The sequence below is a fragment of the Salvia splendens genome, chromosome 8 (genome assembly GCF_004379255.2).
Source record: "Salvia splendens isolate huo1 chromosome 8, SspV2, whole genome shotgun sequence".
Classification (NCBI taxonomy): Eukaryota; Viridiplantae; Streptophyta; class Magnoliopsida; order Lamiales; family Lamiaceae; genus Salvia; species Salvia splendens.
In genome coordinates, this window is record NC_056039.1 from 34,415,388 (window position 1) to 34,433,694 (window position 18,307).

An 18,307-nucleotide genomic window follows, 5' to 3' on the forward strand; every position below is an offset into this window, starting at 1 on the left:
TGATAAAATAAAAAATATTCAAAATAGCATAGATTATGTTACACTTTTGGTAACGTCTTTGTTTCAATAGAATCTACGTATTTCATTTTTCTTTTGTTTGGTCAAATGTATAAATTTGTTTTTTTTGGCATTATTAAATAGTGGGAGTGAGTAAAATATTCAAAATCTAAATATTTGACTTAGATTAAATCAAATATCAAATTTAATTTAAAAGTTGAATATTCGAATTGGATTAGATTCCTTTTCCTTTAAAAATTGAATTCTTGGTTCACAACAGATGGTGTTTATAAAATACTTCAAAAATATTCAAAACCAAATTATAATATGCGTATTTATTCATGAAATGGAGTACTAATATTAATCAAATATGTGTAACCTATATGAAATTTTGGGGGATTTGCATATTTTTTTAATTTTTCGGATGTATTAGATTTTTTGATTTGATCCGTATTAAGTTTTTTAAAATTAAATTTTTGAATCGAGTCAAATTAATATTCTGTAAACACTTAAATTTGTCTCATTCAAAATCCAAATGATCATCAGTAAAAGGCCAACAAAAAAAGTTAACAATTATGGAAAGTGGAAACAGGAAGAATATACTGCAGTAAGACCACATTTAGGTTAAGAAAATAGTGAATCAAGAGATGGTTAGTTCTAGATTAATAGGACTAAGATTGCTACACTCTGGTGTTTGATTGGTTCCTAAACTCAAGAAGTTTATTTCATGTGTTTTTGGAATTCCCATCGTTGCCCATGGGTTATCCAACGCCCCCCTTGTAATTTCTCCAGTCGAACTTTCTTGTGTGCCCTGCATGTAGCGCCATATTCGTCAAATATAATACAAGATGAAAGAACGATACATCTAGCATATCTTAACCCGTCCGACCTCTTACATAGGACTTCCCCTTCTCGAAAATACTAGATTGCATTTATGTTTGTATGCATGTGTATATTTGAATGCGTATATCAAGAAAATACTTACCTTGTAAATAACATTTGAACTATTTTGTGTGATTTTCCTTCTAACTTGGCATGTCAATGGAACACTAATTAGTTTTCCATGACTTGGTGCTTCTCTCATTGTTTCACAAACTTGTCTGCCCAAAACAATATTCATACGCATTATTTATATCTTACACACCCACGCATAATTAATGAAGAAAACAATACCTTTTTTTAAGTAGAGATTTATACAAGCCAAACAAATTTTGGTTAGATTAGTCGAATAAATTAATTGTGGGTTGATAAGCAAGCGTCAGATCTAAACAGTTTGCAGAAGCAAACACATAATGAAATAATAATGGGTATTAATTTATGCAAACCGTGGAAAAATATTTAAGAGTTATTTTATCTTCTTAATGTTTGTTTATGTAGGAAAAATATTTAAGAAGATAAAATTACTCTTATTCCATGAATTAATTACTTACCGCACATGAGGATTCTTTTCTTGGTAGTTTTTCACAGGTATAAACTTGTTTATAATTGTTGTTTCTCTCATGCTTCTGTACATCTACATAATCCCAATATATTTATATGATGAGTGAAAAACATTTGAAGTCAGAAATAGCATTTTATTTAATATTTTATTCATACCTCGAACACTAAAATACTATCAAACATGAAAATATATACATAGAATATAATCGATTTGCATATGGTATAAATGGATATTAAATGAGCACATAAAAGGAAGCCAGTGGACTGTTTTCTTAGTACATGTTAAGTTAAGCAATACCTAACAGACTAACACTAACATTATTAATTATGTGGAGTAATTATATTGTGCACCCTATCAGTAATTATATACTTTTGATTTGTCACTTTTTTGTTAATGTATATATCTTCTGAAATGTTTCTATACTATTAGCTTCTCATTTTTTGTTTGAGCGTCTTTTACTATACAAAAGAAAATTGAATAATTAGTATTAATTGCATTTAAGTTGGGAGCTAGCTATTGAGTTTACATTCCAATTGACATTCGCCCTAATAAATTGCCATTGAACCTTGTTTTTCTCGCCTCAATAATTAATTATATTTACGACTTTGGACATATATAATTTCCTCATAATACATGGGATATTAATTATGTTAATGAAAACTATTTTTGCGAGGAGAAGAAAAGTGAAAACCTCATACTATATACTAGTAATTACCTAAATATTAGTACTACCTTTTTATATGTGTTAATTAATGTAAAGTAAAGTATATTACCAATCTCCCACGTATAAGAATAAATAAATAAAATAATGAAATTTACCAAAACAAATTCTTGATTTAAAATGTATATGTATAACAAAAATAATATATTTAGAATTAGAACTTTATAAACCTGTAGATGACTCTTGATGTGAGAAATCTTGAGCCCCCTCACGCCCATAATCTGCATAATCTTCTTTGGAGTTGCTTCTGCAAAACATAATATTTATATATGAAAAAACAAATAAATACATACTATAATGAAACACAGCCCTTAATTTCACCATACATGGTTAATTAAATTTGATTTTTTAAACGACACCCATTTATTTCTTATGTTATCTATCCAACTTCGATATTATCTGTAAGGATTTCAAAGTTTCTGCATCATACTATCTAAAACCACTTTTTTACTAATAAGAGAGATTCAAACTCGTTACAAACGATCAAGCAAGCAAAAGTTCACAAAACATAACACAAAAAGTAGACCCATCATCTATGACAACTATGGTTATAACGAAACAACACACAACAACTAGACAACAACAAAATGCATAAAATAAATATCCTACTTATTGGACTATGCATATGGAATTACCTTAAACCAGTGAGTAATTGGAAAATAATAGTATTACTTTTTTATCACAAACAAATTATTTATCGGTTCGAGACATCAGAACTTACTGTATTTCCCACCAAGACTGTGAACTACTTCAGCAAAGTGATCGTGGAGGTCGGGCGTCCATCGCAAGCGAGGAAGAGATGATTTCCTATATGGTCTACTAACCCTAGTTTTGTCATAATTATCCATATCTATGGCAAAAAAAATCAAGAAAAATATTAATATAGTATAACTATTGTGTATTGTGATGAAAATTTGCTGATAATACGTCGCATATGTTTGAATAGAATAGAATGGAATTGCGGTTTGGATATTATGGAATTGAACCTTTATATATGGTTAAATGTTAGAATTTTGTGGGCTAGTACATAGACTTTGGAGAGCATGGAGTATATAATATTGATTATTCCCTATTTAGGGTGTACTTAGAAATTAATTGAGGGTGAAAACAATTTTAATTTTATAAGTTGAAAATATATATTATTTGATCAATATTCAAAATTTGACAACTTACTAGGGAATGCTCAGTCGCAACCTTGAGACGACAACGATGACAATTGTCCCTAGTCGAAGTGTGGTTGTAGGAGTTCAATATTATATTTTTCTATTTGAGTAATAATTTTATGATCAAATTAACTCCCTGGTATTAAAACTTTCAATAATCTTTTTAAAATTGCAAAATGATCGAAAGTTTATGCATTAATTATTAATCCCATATTTTTTTAGACATTATCTTATTTAAAAAGTGAAAATAGCTACATTATTAGTGGTGGGTGCACTTGAAATAAATATACATTTAATAAAAAAAGGTTTAATTATTTAAAGAAGTAATTAATTTTCTTATACAATTTCTCTCTTAGACATAGTTTAGATATCAATTTTCAACTTTTGAAATAATAATAATAATAATTATAATAATAATAATAATAATAATAATATTATTATTATTATTATTATTATTACTTGAAAAGTAAAAAAAATCCGGAATTTCATATTACATGCGTGACAATTTCGAACATATTTAATTAGGTGATTTATTAATAGTTATGAACCCTAACCACCCATAACTCAAGCAATTACAAATATGCTTTTATAGTCATTTTAATTTTCTAAAATAAATGAATTGACATATGTCTGAACTGAAATAGTAATCAAACCCATTTATTTAAATCAAACAAATTCAAACTTGCTATTTATGACCACAGATTTAGGGACCAATGTCTAGGTCGAGCAAATTATCAAAAGAATTAGGTGAAACTTGAATATACTATTAAATAATGTTTGATTATTATTTTATATGCAATTAATTACTAATTTTTAGTGGGACGATCTAATACACACCTATACTCTCTGTAGCAGCAATACATAATTGCTTTAATCAGAATTTCTAAACAACACATTTTTAAGAGGATCACCTTATGCATACGTAACAAATTTATTTTATCTTTTTATCTTTTTTTTGTGTATTTGGTACAGCTACTAATAATTTTTTTTGTTTAGTTTATACCTATTTAGCCAATTTGATTTTTTTTTTCATTCTATAGTAGTGTTGTACCTACCTATGCTATAAATATATAAATAAATATACACGATAAATTCTATCACAATTTTGAAGAATTTAGACATAAAAAATATACTATGTCTTGTGTCAAATATATATATCATTTATGTATGTGTATTATATTACTCAATTATTCATAAATAATAAATTCATATTGTATGATGATCAAATTTTGTAGATAATAGTAATAGAAAAATAAAGTATGTCACGTATATGATTCACATCAACATTGATGTTTTCATTAAATTACTTGAACATATATAATAAAATATTATAAGTAAACTGAATTTCGTTAATCAATCAAATCGATATTATAGGTGACTGATATTTTATAATACTTGAATAATCAACTCAAAATATGTAAATACTTTTAGCTTTATTTAAAATTAATTTCTAGTTTTAAAAAGTGAACAACACCACACGTACATAAAAACATTGATATTTTCTGGTCAATTCTAACAATTAATTTCAGTTAATTTATCCAATAAGGATTGGCACTACAAAAAATTTATCTTTTAGAGACAAAAAAAATGAGACGCAATTACTAGTGTTTGATTTTTTTAAAAAATAAGCATAATTTAGGATGCAAAAGAAAATGTCCCTAACTTAAGCAAATTATCTTTATCTTTAATGAGAAAAGATAAATGTACATAAATTAAACATGTATATAACATTCTTAAAATTTTAAATATAATTGAATTTAATTCAAAATTTAGTTTTTGTTATTTATTGTATTATATGTAGCAATGAGAAAGAAGTTATATAGTAGAACATTTATGTTAAACAGTAACATGATTTCGAGCTTGATTCGAATTAATTATACAATATTTTTTAAAAATATTTTTTTATTTGAATTTAAAAATATTTTTTACTTGAGTTTAAAAATATTTAAGTTAAAAATTCATTTTTTCGATGTGTTGCAAAATGATTAGTATGAAATTTATTTTAAATCAATGTAAAATGTTAAAAAAAAGTTCGATTATGTACATACAATTATGTACATTTATCACTACCCTTCTTAATTTGCTTTTTTAAGGACCATCTATTTGTGTCCTCTAATTTTAGTTGGGACATTAACAATAAAAAAACTCTATGAAAAATTGGTAGTATAGTTAGACATACAAATTAACGTTCTTAATAGCATTAAAATGTGTTCTTTAACTTCTTATCCATTTTTTTTGTTACAGTGTGGGACCAAATTTGACTAACAATTTATTAATTGATTGAAATAAGGATATTATAAGAGTAACTTATTGGTTGATAAAAACAACATAGTCATGTCAACGTAATGCTGTTTTAAATTTAAATGGACGTACAAAAATGTAGGTCTTCATTTTACTTTTTTAGCCTCAAATATTTCCTTCTGACAACGAAAATATATTTTGTTTATTATAAAAAGGAATTTGGTACCTCTCTATCAAAAAATTCAAAACAAACATTTTGTTATAAATATTTATAAAATTATTTAAAACTCTTCCAATTTAAAGGATATAAGTGTGTTGTAACTTTTTTTTTCCAAAAATATGTTTTTATGATATAGCAATAATTATGACTTATCTATGTCGAAATTGGAAAATTCAAAAATAAAAATAGAATAAAATAATATTTTAAAAATAATTAGGGCCGCTGTAAACTTTCATTAATATTATTTTAATGATACTACAAATACCTTAGATACATAGTTACAACGTTATTTTTATTTTTTCAGTCGAGGAATGAGATTGGTCCCATATTTTATGTTACAATATCATTGGAATTATTTAAAATCCGTGACCTAAATCTTTTCGCAACAGTAATTCTTAAAAAATTGATGCAATACATTAGCAAATTGAAATTGACATTAATAATAAAATTATCACTATTATTCACCATTGGTCCCATTAATTATTAATTTTATTGTTCGATATTGGTCCCCTTAATTATTAATTTTATCATTCAATATTGGTCCCATTAATTTTAATTTTACGTTAAACATATGTAGATTGTCTTAGATTCGTTCTCTATATTCTTTTTGCAACAACTTTTCACGATAAATCATATCATGAGATTCATGAGTGACAGTAGAAAAATGCCAAATCTATATAGTTATATATACTACTATTACTACAAAGAACTAACTTATAAATATGATTTTTATGTAAAAATTTATATTTAACTACTTAATAGTTGCTGCATGTTTTTTTACGTACAATACACAAATACGTTTCACAAAATCATTTTAATTTTTTGTATGTATGTGTGTGTGTGTAAATATGTAGTAGTACTATATATAGAGAGAGATATGTATATATACTACAATTTTATGTAATTTATTCTAATATGAACACATAAATTCTTAACGGGATAAAAAAATTACCTATCGTAGGAGTATAAACTTTATTCCCACATATCATTAATTAGTCTCTATCCCGATATTGATCTCTCCACCTACAACATCATTATTTAATTTATTTTGATTTATGGCTCCAACAACAAGAGTAGATAAATTTTTAACTGATAAATACCTCACTTTGAAATTAACTCAAATATAGTACTTTATTTTGTTTGAAATTTTTTGAAGTACTTTCATGATTATGAATATGTTAGGGCTAAGATTGTTGTTGTTGGATAATAAAGTTACTTTTTTTCCCCAAAATCAAAAGTAAGGTTTCTTTTGTGTTTAAGGGTTTTAATATCGAATTGTAATAATTCTATTGGGCCTACAATCCCCTTTTGCTCGCATTTGAAATCTTACATTTGCGCCTAAACTTCTACTACTATTCTACAGCCCAAATCGAGTTAAAGTTAAATGCAAATAAATTTCTTTCAAAATTAAATTAGTTTATTATAAATGGTAGTATTAAATTTGTTAACAAAGCTCCTAATTAGGCAATATATGTTTATACAAATAGAATACTCCGTATAACTTATGAATTAAATTATATCAACGTAATATTTTATGTCTTAGAAATTAGATTAGGCTTACAAGCAATATATAGTTTAATTAAATTAGCATGCTTGCGAGTTAACAAGCCGAACATTATCAAGCTTCTAAACCATTGACAGTTTGATCCATAAACTTTTGATTATAAGCCATTTATTGCTGCAAATTAGTTTTGTGTTTTCAAAGGTCATCGTGCTCAACATTGAAGCACACGGGCTTTATACGCGTGAGGATAGCGTGAACAACTTGACTTTTATGATTATTTTATTTTATAGTAATTTATAACATTAATTACTATTAGTATAAAAAATAATATTTTCAACTGCAAAAATAACATCATTTATACTATAAAAAACGAATATTTTATTGCCACGTGTTATTATATGGAGTAGAATTGATGGAAAAAACAGTCGTATTATCGTATTTAATTTTGTTTCCCTCTTTATTTGAATTTCAAAACGCAATGGAGCCATCGCCACAATTCACAAAGACACTCCACCTCTCTTTCTTCTCTTCAGCTCCTTCTCTCTCTAGAATAATTGGACGACTTGTCGATAATTCAATTTAGTAAAAGCATTTCCAATTATAGAGACAAACACATGATTTCTCTACTAATTTGAGCAAGCGTTATGGTGTAAATTTTTGTTGCGCGCGCGTAGAGATAGAGGCGTAGGGCTTGCCGCACCAATGAGCTGCTTTTTCAGCTGTTTTCGCGTCAAAGACTCCGGCGCTAATCCCGTTGCTCCTCCGGTATGATTTGTAGCTCTGTTTGTTGTTTATTAATACCTAGTTCCTTCGGTTAATTTTTTATGCTTTCGGAATAGCAGGAGCCAGCTGCGCCTCGGAGTAAAAATGCGCTGTCGTCGCTGTTCCAGTCTGATGGTAACTAATCTGTGTGTGTTAGTGTGTGTGTGTTTCAGATTCAAATGAATCTTCGTTGATTTGAGCGTATGTGTTTTTGATCGATGTTTTCAACTTGTATTTCAAATGACTGATAAAAAGACGGAACGCTTCGAAAAGGAGAGGAGTGTCAAAATCGGTTGCCTCGAGAAATCGATGTCAGAGATTTCAAGGATGAGGTTCGTAGCTCTTTTATTTCTACACTTCCCCCATTTGTTTTGGATTTTGGTTATATTAGGGGAACTAATCTGCATATAGAAGTCCCGCTAAAATCAGTGTTATTTTTAGAAATGATTCCATGTGCTATTTGACTATTTGTATATTCAATTTCGGATTAGCATTGATTTTACTTATGGAGTATAAAATTGATTTGAGTAATGTGCTTTGTGCATCCTATTAAAATAATGTCATTCTGAATCTGTTTTTTTCCCCACAAACTATTTGAATTTATAGTTTCTTTTTGAATTTCGTCTACAAATGAAAACGAATCCGTAACTGCATATTTGCCGTTCTGCAGAATAAGTTTTCTAAACCTAATCGAACTTCAGTCGAAACGCCTATCAAAGTCCGAAAAGCCTTGGAGAAATGGGAGGATGCATCAGCTCAAATGGAAGCTGAAAAGTTTGGTTCATGGCTTCTCAATGCATCAATGGAGAAACAGGAACCGGAGAAGCAATCTAATGAGTCTTCAGTGCTTGTTGCATCATGTTCTTTCTTAACCACTCCAAGCAGGTGAATCTCCTGACTTCAGTCTAGGCCTCTGAAATCAATCTGCAGCTGAATATTTTCTCTTAATATATGTTTATAATCTCCTCATTTGACATTTCATGACCTTAGCTGCATGACTGATGGACATTACACTGGTGAAGTCTCAAGCAGCTCGGTCCAAAGAATTGATGTTCATAATGCAGTTGAAATTCATTCCGAACAAAGCAAATATGAATCTGTTGAATCTCACCATGCATCAGATAGGTCAGCTATCTCATCAATCTCTGCAGATCCATCTGCATCAGCTGGAGCTTACAGTGTAACAAAGGTGTTACCATATCCAAACATGGAGGAGTTAGATGAGGAAGAATTGGGGTATCAAGATTCTGCTATCAGTCACCAGGGACAACCAAACGAGCAAAAGAAGGTAGATTCGGTTATAGAGGAGGCGGATGATGAAGGAAGCTTAACTTCTTGGTTCAAGCCGATTTCAGCCAAGCAAGATGGTAGTAACAAACAACTTAGTTCCGTTTCTAGTCAATGTAGGAAACCTCCTGCCGATAGGCCTATTCTGGGAATGGTTGCAGCTCATTGGAACGATGTTGAGGCGCCCAACGATCCTCCTCCTCCTCCTAAATGGTGGGACGGGAATGGAATTCCAAATTCCACTAACAAGTACAAAGAGGTATTTTGATTTTTCTCCTTTTTTCTAATTCTCCTATATGATGCGTCTGGTTGAACTAACCTAAACTGCTTTTGCCTCACAGGATCAGAAAGTCAATTGGCACGCGACGTCTTTTGAGGAGAGACTAGAAAAGGCGCTGTCTGAAGAATCTTTGATTTCTCAGAGGTATGTGATGCTTCTTGTTGTTTATTAATTCCTTTTTCATCTATAGACATACATGATATGCTGATCTCTCTGATATATCTTTTCCAGTAAGTCTAGTTGAATAATTGACTGCAATCTATACATGTAGAGTATAAACAAATATTTAATTGTGACGATGATTCTGCCTCAAGAAAGCAAAATAAAATTGATATTTTTGCATTTTTTGGCAGGAAGCCCACCACCAACATCAGTACTCCATTTGAGTTCAATGAAACTGAAGAATCCGATACTGCCATGTCATATTTTCAATCTTCATCGCGTCCCAAATCTGTTGTTTCGTTCTGATGAAACACGTTTTGTTCGGTTGTGAGTCAACCATTGTTTGGTGTTGATAATGTCTCTTTCATCATTCTTCATGAAAACCATCTCTGAGTTTATTTGATCAAACTCTTATCATGAACATAATGAGGTGAAGTTGCTAGTCATTGCAAGAAATGTTTGCTGCCATTGTAGATAAAATTGTGGCTTTTCGTGTTTTGAGTTGTGGTCAGTTTGGATTGAAAAATATTGGATTGATTGATGAATTGGGATATATTGGTGATTGAGCCATTAGATTTTACCAGTATCTTTTTATCATTTGATGAATCTTATTGCTGTCTGTCAAAGATAAAAATATGTATTGGACAATAAAATAGTTCATTTTTGTAATTTTGTTATGTTCATGGAAACTAGTCTATGTATTATTAAATTGGTGGATCCAAATAAACAACAAATTTACATACATGATTGATTGCTCATATTATTCATACACAGTCTAACCACCAAAGATGAGCGTTTACAAAATAAAGACAGTAAGTTATATACATATGAATTTGTTATGAAGTGAAGTCCAAATGAGACAAGGCCAAATGGCCCATGATTAAGGAGATGGCCTGCCTGTCCACGACACGTTTTGCATAAATGAAGTTCACCCGTAGTTGAATGTCCACGAAGACCAAATGACTCATGATTGAAATCGGTGACCAAATGTGACAACACCGAATGACACGTGATTAAGGAAATCAATCAAGTTTATAATTGTTTTCATAAACGAAGAAGTTCTTTGTTTGAATGTGACGGGGTACATGTACATCATAAAAAACGAATTATTGGGCCCCTGTATAAAACAGGTCTGAAACATTCGGCCCATCAATTATAAATCGGAAGATCGAAATTTTTGGAATCCAATTTAATCCCCAATTTCATTCATTTAGGGTTTTCGCCATTGAGGCAACTTCTCATCTCGTAAGCCTTTCTTCTCGTCTCGCTTTAATTTACTGGGCATTGCCATCCAACTCTTGTTTCCTCATCAAATTCGTCTTAGTCGTGCGTTCACTTTTAGTCAATATGATGTTGTGTTTTTTTGTCTTTATCTTGCATATGATCAATCTGTTTCTGTAATATATATCTAAATTACTTCTTCTGCAGTGATAATCAGCTGAATTGGAGTAAAATGCAGCAACTTGATCAAGTCAAGGAGAAGCCTGCTCCTCTAAATATGGGAGAAGTGGTAAATCTTCTGACATCTGAATTGCACCTAAAGATTTTATTGTATGTTTTTAAGATACTCCATAATTTAATGATTTTTTTCACTGTGCTAAGTATGTTACCTTGTAGTAGCTTGATTTTGTATCAAAATTGGTGATTGGACTTTGAAGGCTTTCTCCTTTTGGCAGAACTTTTCCCAGGCTGAGGATGTACAGTTGGAGACTACACGGGCAAGATGTATCCACCATCACAAGCTCTTATTGTTACCTGAATTTACACTACTAGTGTTTGAGTAATCATTATGTAATTAAACTTGTTTTTCTTTCCAGTTTCAAATCTCCTTAAAAGGCATGCTGAATTAACGGAGCGGCTCTCTAGGTATAAATTGTTCCTCAATTTTGCTTCTGAGCTAGAATGTATTTGGCCTATCAGTTTGGTTTGCTAGAGAGTGATTCTCCTTGTTATAGCAATGGACCATGTTGATATCAGCTTAGTGCTGACTAGCTTTTCCATTTTCTGGCCATGCTTTCTTGTGGTCTATGCTTGAAAAGTTGCTTCTTTGCTCTCATTACTGTTATTAGTAACACTTAATGGTTCAGTAGGAGTTCTAAATATCATAAAGAGTTGGTTAGCTAAAAACCAAAATTCATCATAAGCCCGGTCTATCATTCCTGAAAATTTGGCTTTTTATAATAATATTGCCAGTTATTGACAAGGTTCACGCCTAAAAGGAAACAATTTATTTATATCAATTCACACACTATCAGTTTCTCCTTGGTTACATGGACTAAGTTAACTTTTTTTTTCCGAAAAGCTTGCGCGCACGCGCACACACACACTCTTATAGAACTATATGTATTTATCTTTTAGATATATATGGGCGTGTAACCAAAAAGAGTGCTCAAGATGTTCGGATTGGATTTTCACACGATAAGAAAATCTTAATAGATTGGGTTTGTGTAACCAGACAAAATTGTAAAGAACAGACTGACGTAGCCGGTGACCACCTTAGAAAACAAATGAAAAATGCAGCAAAATCTCCATTTAATCCCTGCACGATTGAATCTTTACCAAATTATGAAGCTGGATTTTTTGTCTCTCCAAGTGTTTCTTGCATAGTTGCATATGTTTTAATTTTATGTGAGTTGATATTATTGACTAATACGGGGTAGTGGCTCTAAAAAAAATTGGTTCAATTTCTTAGGGATTCTGACAAATCAGTTTTTGAGCGTTTGCAAAGAGAATTTGAAGCTGCACAGACTTCTCAAACTCAAGGTAGTTATTTATGGGAATACTTCCGAGCTTTTACTTTGTTAATGTATCCTTTCAATTTAATATACTTATTTTTTGCTTTCTCTTACTTGTTTTATATTCTCTTGAAGAAATATGTTTGGATGGTGGGCAATGGAATGATGGGCTATTAGCTACTATAAGAGAGCGGGTATGGTTTTATTAACTCGGTTTTTTGTTAGTTGCCACTTCTTTTATGCTATTTATGCATCTAGAAATATGTGAAAATATTTTAAAGTGTTTTTGTTGTTTATTGGAAAGAAAATTAGATAAAAACAATTGAAAGTGCCTACCCCACAACTACTATTAATTTCTTGATGTGTAAGATTGTACTATTAATTTGGAACCTGGTTGTAAATATTTATATTTCTAATGTGCTTTCTTTGTAATTCTTCCTCATACTTGCATACTTCACACCGGATTTTATGTATAACTCTTTACTCCATCGCGTTGTTGGCAAAGCATATTTTTTTGGAGATGTTGCGTACTATTTATATGCCATACTTATGGCTCAGTGTGTTTCAGGTTCACATGGAGGCTGAAAGAAAGGCAGTGCTACTACAAGGGGATGCCGCTTCAGTGCCCAATTTACCTTTCCATGAAAAAATAACTTACAGAGTTGGAAATAAAGTAAATCATGATTCTAAATATATTCGCTCTATTGAGTTTCCTTATTTAAAATGTATTCCATGGACTTTTTTATTCGTTCTCATGAAGTATTACATTTGGTTTAAATGAATGTGTCATAGATACTGTTATTGTCGCGATGACCTTGAGTTCTGAATGACACTTTATTCTCAGAAAAAGATTTAATAATAGAAAGAAGGTAATGATTGGCGTCTGACACTAATGTTTTGAATGCACAGATGATCTGTTGTTTAGATGGATCAAGGATTGGCATTCAATATGAGACCTCATTTGCTGGTAACTGCTGAAACTATCATAAAAGCTGATTCCAAAGTATTTATTGTGAATGGTCAATTGCATTTAATTCTTCTCTATTTTCGTGTTTAAATGCCAAATTCTGTTATATTCCATGATGATATGCGGTTGCCGTGAAATCTTCTTGTATCTTTTATTATGTGTCATTATGCAGTCTTTCTAGTTTAGATAGCTAGTTGAGTATTCAATCCGGATCTTTTAGTCACGTTTCTTTATTTTTTTTGAACTTCTCAGGAGAACCTTGTGAGCTGTTCCATTGTGTTCTTGAAAGCAAATCATTTCTTGAGAAAATGACAGTTCTTGAGCACACAATTCCATTTTTCTTGCCGATACGCGATGCGGAAAATGATTACCTCTCTTCAAATGCAATGGTTAGGTTGGCTGCTTTTGTATCTTATCCAATCTATTATTATGCGTGCTTGAAATGTTAATTTGTTACTATGTGGGAAGCAGAAGTTTATAGATTACGTCGGAGACTTGCTGCAGGCCTACATTGATAGACGAGAGCAGGTACGATAGGCAATAAGTAGCCTAGAAGGAATAATAGTCCTTGATCAAGGTCTAAAAGATCGTGCTGGGATTTGATATGTTAATAGTAGTATCTGCTACATGAAATGTGGATCTATTACTCACTACCCTTGTGTTGTTTTCCAGGTTCGTCTTATTAAAGAGTTGTATGGAAATCAAATAGGAGAACTGTATTGCAGTCTTCCATATCATATGATTGAATTTGTGCTTGCAGATTTTGATTGGTAAGTCGAGCTATGGTTTGAGTTTATTTTTGTTTGAAAGCAATCTATTCTGGGGGTGTTTCTTGACTGACTTTTGACATGCTTCTAGTGCTCTCTCTCTACATTTTTCTATACAAATAGTGGGTCTTGTAGAATCTCGGGTTGCATGTCTTTTTGCTGATAAGAATTGGGTTTTGTGTTTATTTTGTTTTTTTCAGTATGAATAAGTAGTTATTAGTTTGTGTTTATTTTGTTTCTTTCCAGTATGAATAAGTAGTTATTAGTGTCTCATGAAGCTATATTTAGATTGATTTTTCTGCTTTTTAAACAGCAAGGTGATAGTCAGCATTAGATATGGGGAACTCGTCTCTACGCTTCCGTCAACCATCAGTGTCCTTGCTTGGCCGATGCACCAACATAAGAAACTCCGGACTTCTGTAGCACCAGCCAGCAGGAAGGAAAGCCCTGGCAATCAACTAGTTCCAGCTCGATTGGTACATGCTGAGGATGCATTGCGTTCAATGAGTCTACCCGAAGGTTGGATGAATTTCTCGCTTTTGACCCAAAGCATTGCACAATATCTCCTGTTATCACTCATGCCTAAATGAAATTCCGAATCATGTAGAATTTTTTTGTAATTTCATCGATATGTTGGTGATGGATGATCTGTAGATGTTGCACAATGCTGCAACAGATGATCCATCTATGGCTCATCCTCAATAACATGCTTAATACATAACCGATCGCATAATCCTCACACTTTAGCCACTAAATGATGCTTTTTGTCCCTCTAGCTTTCGCAGATGATCCATCTATGGCTCATCCTCAATAACATGCTTAATACATAACCGATCTCATAATCCTCACACTTTAGCCACTAAATGATGCTTTTTGTCCCTCTAGCTTTCGCAGAGATCGTTCTGAGCCTGCCCAAATCTCTTGATGAAGCATTTCCGGATCATAGCGCGAGTTCCCGTGTTTGCTCCCAGTAGAGGGTGATGGCATCATGCATAAATATAGTAACGAATGATACATTATTTACTATCCTTCTTCCTTCTGTAGCATCAATAGGTTTGTATATTATGATGCTTTTCACCTTTCTCAGCCATGGCTAACTAGATTGTCTGCTCCTTGCCATGTCGAAAAAACCTACTGTTGTTTATGTCAAGGCCATTAGTTTCGACGTAGGTTGTTGAAAACTTCCATTTCCAGACTAAGGCAGAGAAACTCTGGTGTTCGGTTTTATAAGAAAAAACGCGGTCGGGTTATTGTTCGGGCGAGGGGTAGTTAGGTGTTTCGGCATTGCAAGAGGATTTTGTGAATAGCGGTTCTGTGTAACGTGGTGCTGGAGCTCTCTCTGTATATCAACATGAATTTGCTTTTAGACAATGAAACATAGCTTCACCCCATTCGGATAAATGGATAACTATTTTTTTATCTTTTTCTATAAAAAACCATGAATTTCTATTTATCATCAACAATTTTATGGATCTTGGTCTGGAAATCAAGTAGAAATGGATTTGTCCAAGTAATAATTCAACAAAGGTGATTCGCACAGAAGAATTTGTGATAACAAATTAAAATATCAGGTTGACAAAAATCAAATCTCTCAGATAAATCGTTTCATAGCCTAGTTTCTTCTAGATTATTCATTTCGTCATACTGAAATGGCATGGAGTATTTTTCTTTATAGAATGTCATAAAAGAAATTATTATTCTTATGACTCGATTTTTATCAATACTTATAGTAAAATTTACTGTATTGTCTTCTTCTATTATAATTTATAAGTAGCTCCATATTCTAGTGAATAGGATTTGAGGAGAAAAATTTTGCTAGTCCATCCATATTAAGATGGAATTATTTTAGACACATTCATTTAACTTTTTATGGAAAAGTGCAGAATATTTGTATATGGAAATTACCACATGTGTTCGCCTCTAATGGCTCTCGTACGTAATATTCCCTCCGTCCCACACATAATACTCTCTCCGTCCCACAAAGTTTGTCCTAATTTGATCCGGGAGTTTTAAGAAATTGTTTGATTTTATATTAAATGGAGTGGTGTAATGGAATAAGGGTCCCACATTAAGGAGATTGAATGGTGTATTTAATGTCTATTTTTGGAAAGATTATAATTGAGACAAACTTTGTGGGACGGATGAAAATGTTAAAATGAGACAAACTTTGTGAGCCAAAGGAGTACTATTATACACTTAATATAATGATAATATTTATGCATTGTTTGAAGTTTTATTGGTATGTTTTTGTTTTCTTATTTATTTATGTAGAAATAAAAAGGCACGATCATAATTTATTTTTATTAATATATTAAATAATTAATTTCAATTTTCATAATCTTTCTTGGTAGCATGTCAAAAAATTGAGTAAATTGTAAAATAAGAAAATAAAAAATTAAAGATAAAACAATTATGGTAGCATGAAGATGACCTGTACTAGTATATTAACGTTAATTCATTATTCATATTAATTTATTACACTTTCCATAAAATGATTAAATGGATTTCTTTAAAGTTAGATATAAGGTTGCCAAATTTATGTAAAGTGATGTGGCATGTGGACCCTTTTTTATTTCCAATTGTCAAGGAGTTATTGGTGAGGCATACCACATCACTATGCCACCATGGTGTGGAAAGACCATAGAATTTTTACTCATTAAATTTGGAGGACCTAAAGATTGCCAGTTTGGTAGCATATTTTAATTTTTTCTTGAATTTGAGATGGATGTATTGAATTCTATTATGAGGTTATGCGAGAGTGAAGATTCGAGTTGGCAAAACACATTCGTTTTGAAAGCTTTCCAAATTCGGAAATCTCTATAAAACCTACTTCCTCAATTCAATCGCACTATGAATTGAATGTGCTAAGAGCATCTCCAATAGGTTAGGACGTCAAATAGCCCTCAAATAGCCTTCACACTGCCACATCATCAGCACTACAATTCTCCTGCCACATCAACTGGACATCAAATAGCCCTCACATAGCCTTCACACTACCTATCCACATCAGTAATAACAATTATATAATTTAATTTACACTCGTATCAACATACGGAATTTAATTTACGAGACAAATACGGAAAATTCGAATAATAATATTAAAATTTAAAAAGTACATTAATTTTTTTAAAAAAAGTACAATAATTAAAAAAATTACATTTAAAAAATTACATAAATTTGCATGCCTTGCAATCCTCCGCGCCCACAACTCTTCAACTAAATCCTTTTGCAGTCGAATATGAGCCTCCGTCTGACGCATGTCGGTTCAACGCGCGTATATATAGTGTTTTCGAAAAACAAAAAAAAAATTTAATCCGACGCCGGTTTGGCGCCGATCCGGGACACACAATGGCGCCCGTGAGGATCGGCGTCGGAACCGGCGTCAGCGCGGGAATCGGCATGGCGACGCCGATTTTGACGCCGATTTCGCCGACGCCGGTTCCAATGGTTCGGCGTCAAACCGGCGTCGGCGAAAAATCGGCGTCGCGGTGGTGACGCCGGTTATTGGAGATGCTCTAATGGCGATTCAATCCTACTTTCACACTATAGGAGTATTTATTATTTCCGACCCTAAGTTCTAAATCCTAAACCGTGCAGCTGCAGCTGCAACGTACCAGGGTGCATGCGACCGACTGCAGGTCATCATCATCCACTTGCTCCTATCCCAACTGCCGTAGGGTGAAGTGCCTCTCCTACCATGGTGCTGGTTGCTGCCCTTTGTGTATGACAATATGGTTTCTTCTTCATCTTCATGCTCGAGATTGCCAACAATCCGACTGCACAACACCTCTTTCCAACAAACTTGTGATTGTATTCACCTTCTAACCTTCCGTTGTAGGAACCTGTTTGAGATTCATGCTTTTTCGTGGACTTGAAGTTATACCAGCAGCAGCACCTCGTGGCTGGTGGCCGCTCTTGTCGCATTTCCTTTTTCTCCTGTGACGAAACTCTCTCTTATACTCATGTTTATTTGAATGTGATTCTAGAGTTTTGAAGATGCTGTTAATAGAGATTGTATGCACTTAGAATAACATCAAGAATGGGCTCATGTATACACATA

At 32.0% G+C, this 18,307-nt stretch overlaps 3 protein-coding genes across 6 annotated transcripts; 2 read left to right on the plus strand and 1 right to left on the minus strand.

Annotated features, from left to right (window-relative positions):
• Window positions 1-562: 562 nt before the first annotated feature.
• Window positions 563-3,096, minus strand: LOC121744168 (probable transcription factor KAN4). The gene is made up of 5 exons (XM_042137617.1): window positions 2,881-3,096; window positions 2,330-2,406; window positions 1,428-1,510; window positions 983-1,097; window positions 563-808 (listed from the first exon to the last, which is right to left on the minus strand). The coding sequence occupies exons 1-5, from the start codon at window positions 3,005-3,007 to the stop codon at window positions 638-640; spliced, it is 573 nt and encodes a 190-aa protein (XP_041993551.1). The 5' UTR covers window positions 3,008-3,096; the 3' UTR covers window positions 563-637.
• A 4,676-nt stretch (window positions 3,097-7,772) lies between these two features.
• Window positions 7,773-10,447, plus strand: LOC121743312 (protein JASON-like). Of its 2 annotated transcripts, none has more exons than XM_042136579.1 (7): window positions 7,773-8,052; window positions 8,127-8,184; window positions 8,305-8,381; window positions 8,720-8,934; window positions 9,040-9,595; window positions 9,678-9,760; window positions 9,970-10,447. In XM_042136579.1, the coding sequence occupies exons 1-7, from the start codon at window positions 7,990-7,992 to the stop codon at window positions 10,082-10,084; spliced, it is 1,167 nt and encodes a 388-aa protein (XP_041992513.1). In that variant the 5' UTR covers window positions 7,773-7,989; the 3' UTR covers window positions 10,085-10,447. The 2 variants fall into 2 exon arrangements, with proteins under 2 accessions (XP_041992513.1, XP_041992514.1); XM_042136580.1 differs by having other exon boundaries at window positions 8,130-8,184.
• A 506-nt stretch (window positions 10,448-10,953) lies between these two features.
• Window positions 10,954-15,638, plus strand: LOC121745232. 3 transcript variants are annotated; one of them, XM_042139048.1, is made up of 13 exons: window positions 10,954-11,023; window positions 11,207-11,288; window positions 11,455-11,503; window positions 11,596-11,644; window positions 12,471-12,541; window positions 12,649-12,707; window positions 13,082-13,186; window positions 13,423-13,480; window positions 13,733-13,869; window positions 13,952-14,008; window positions 14,153-14,250; window positions 14,561-14,766; window positions 15,133-15,638. In XM_042139048.1, exons 2-13 carry the CDS (start codon window positions 11,232-11,234, stop codon window positions 15,219-15,221), a joined length of 1,035 nt encoding a protein of 344 aa, XP_041994982.1. In that variant the 5' UTR covers window positions 10,954-11,023; window positions 11,207-11,231; the 3' UTR covers window positions 15,222-15,638. The 3 variants fall into 3 exon arrangements, with proteins under 3 accessions (XP_041994982.1, XP_041994984.1, XP_041994981.1); XM_042139050.1 differs by having other exon boundaries at window positions 11,010-11,104; XM_042139047.1 differs by lacking the exon at window positions 10,954-11,023 and adding an exon at window positions 11,111-11,130.
• The last annotated feature ends 2,669 nt before the right edge of the window (window positions 15,639-18,307 follow it).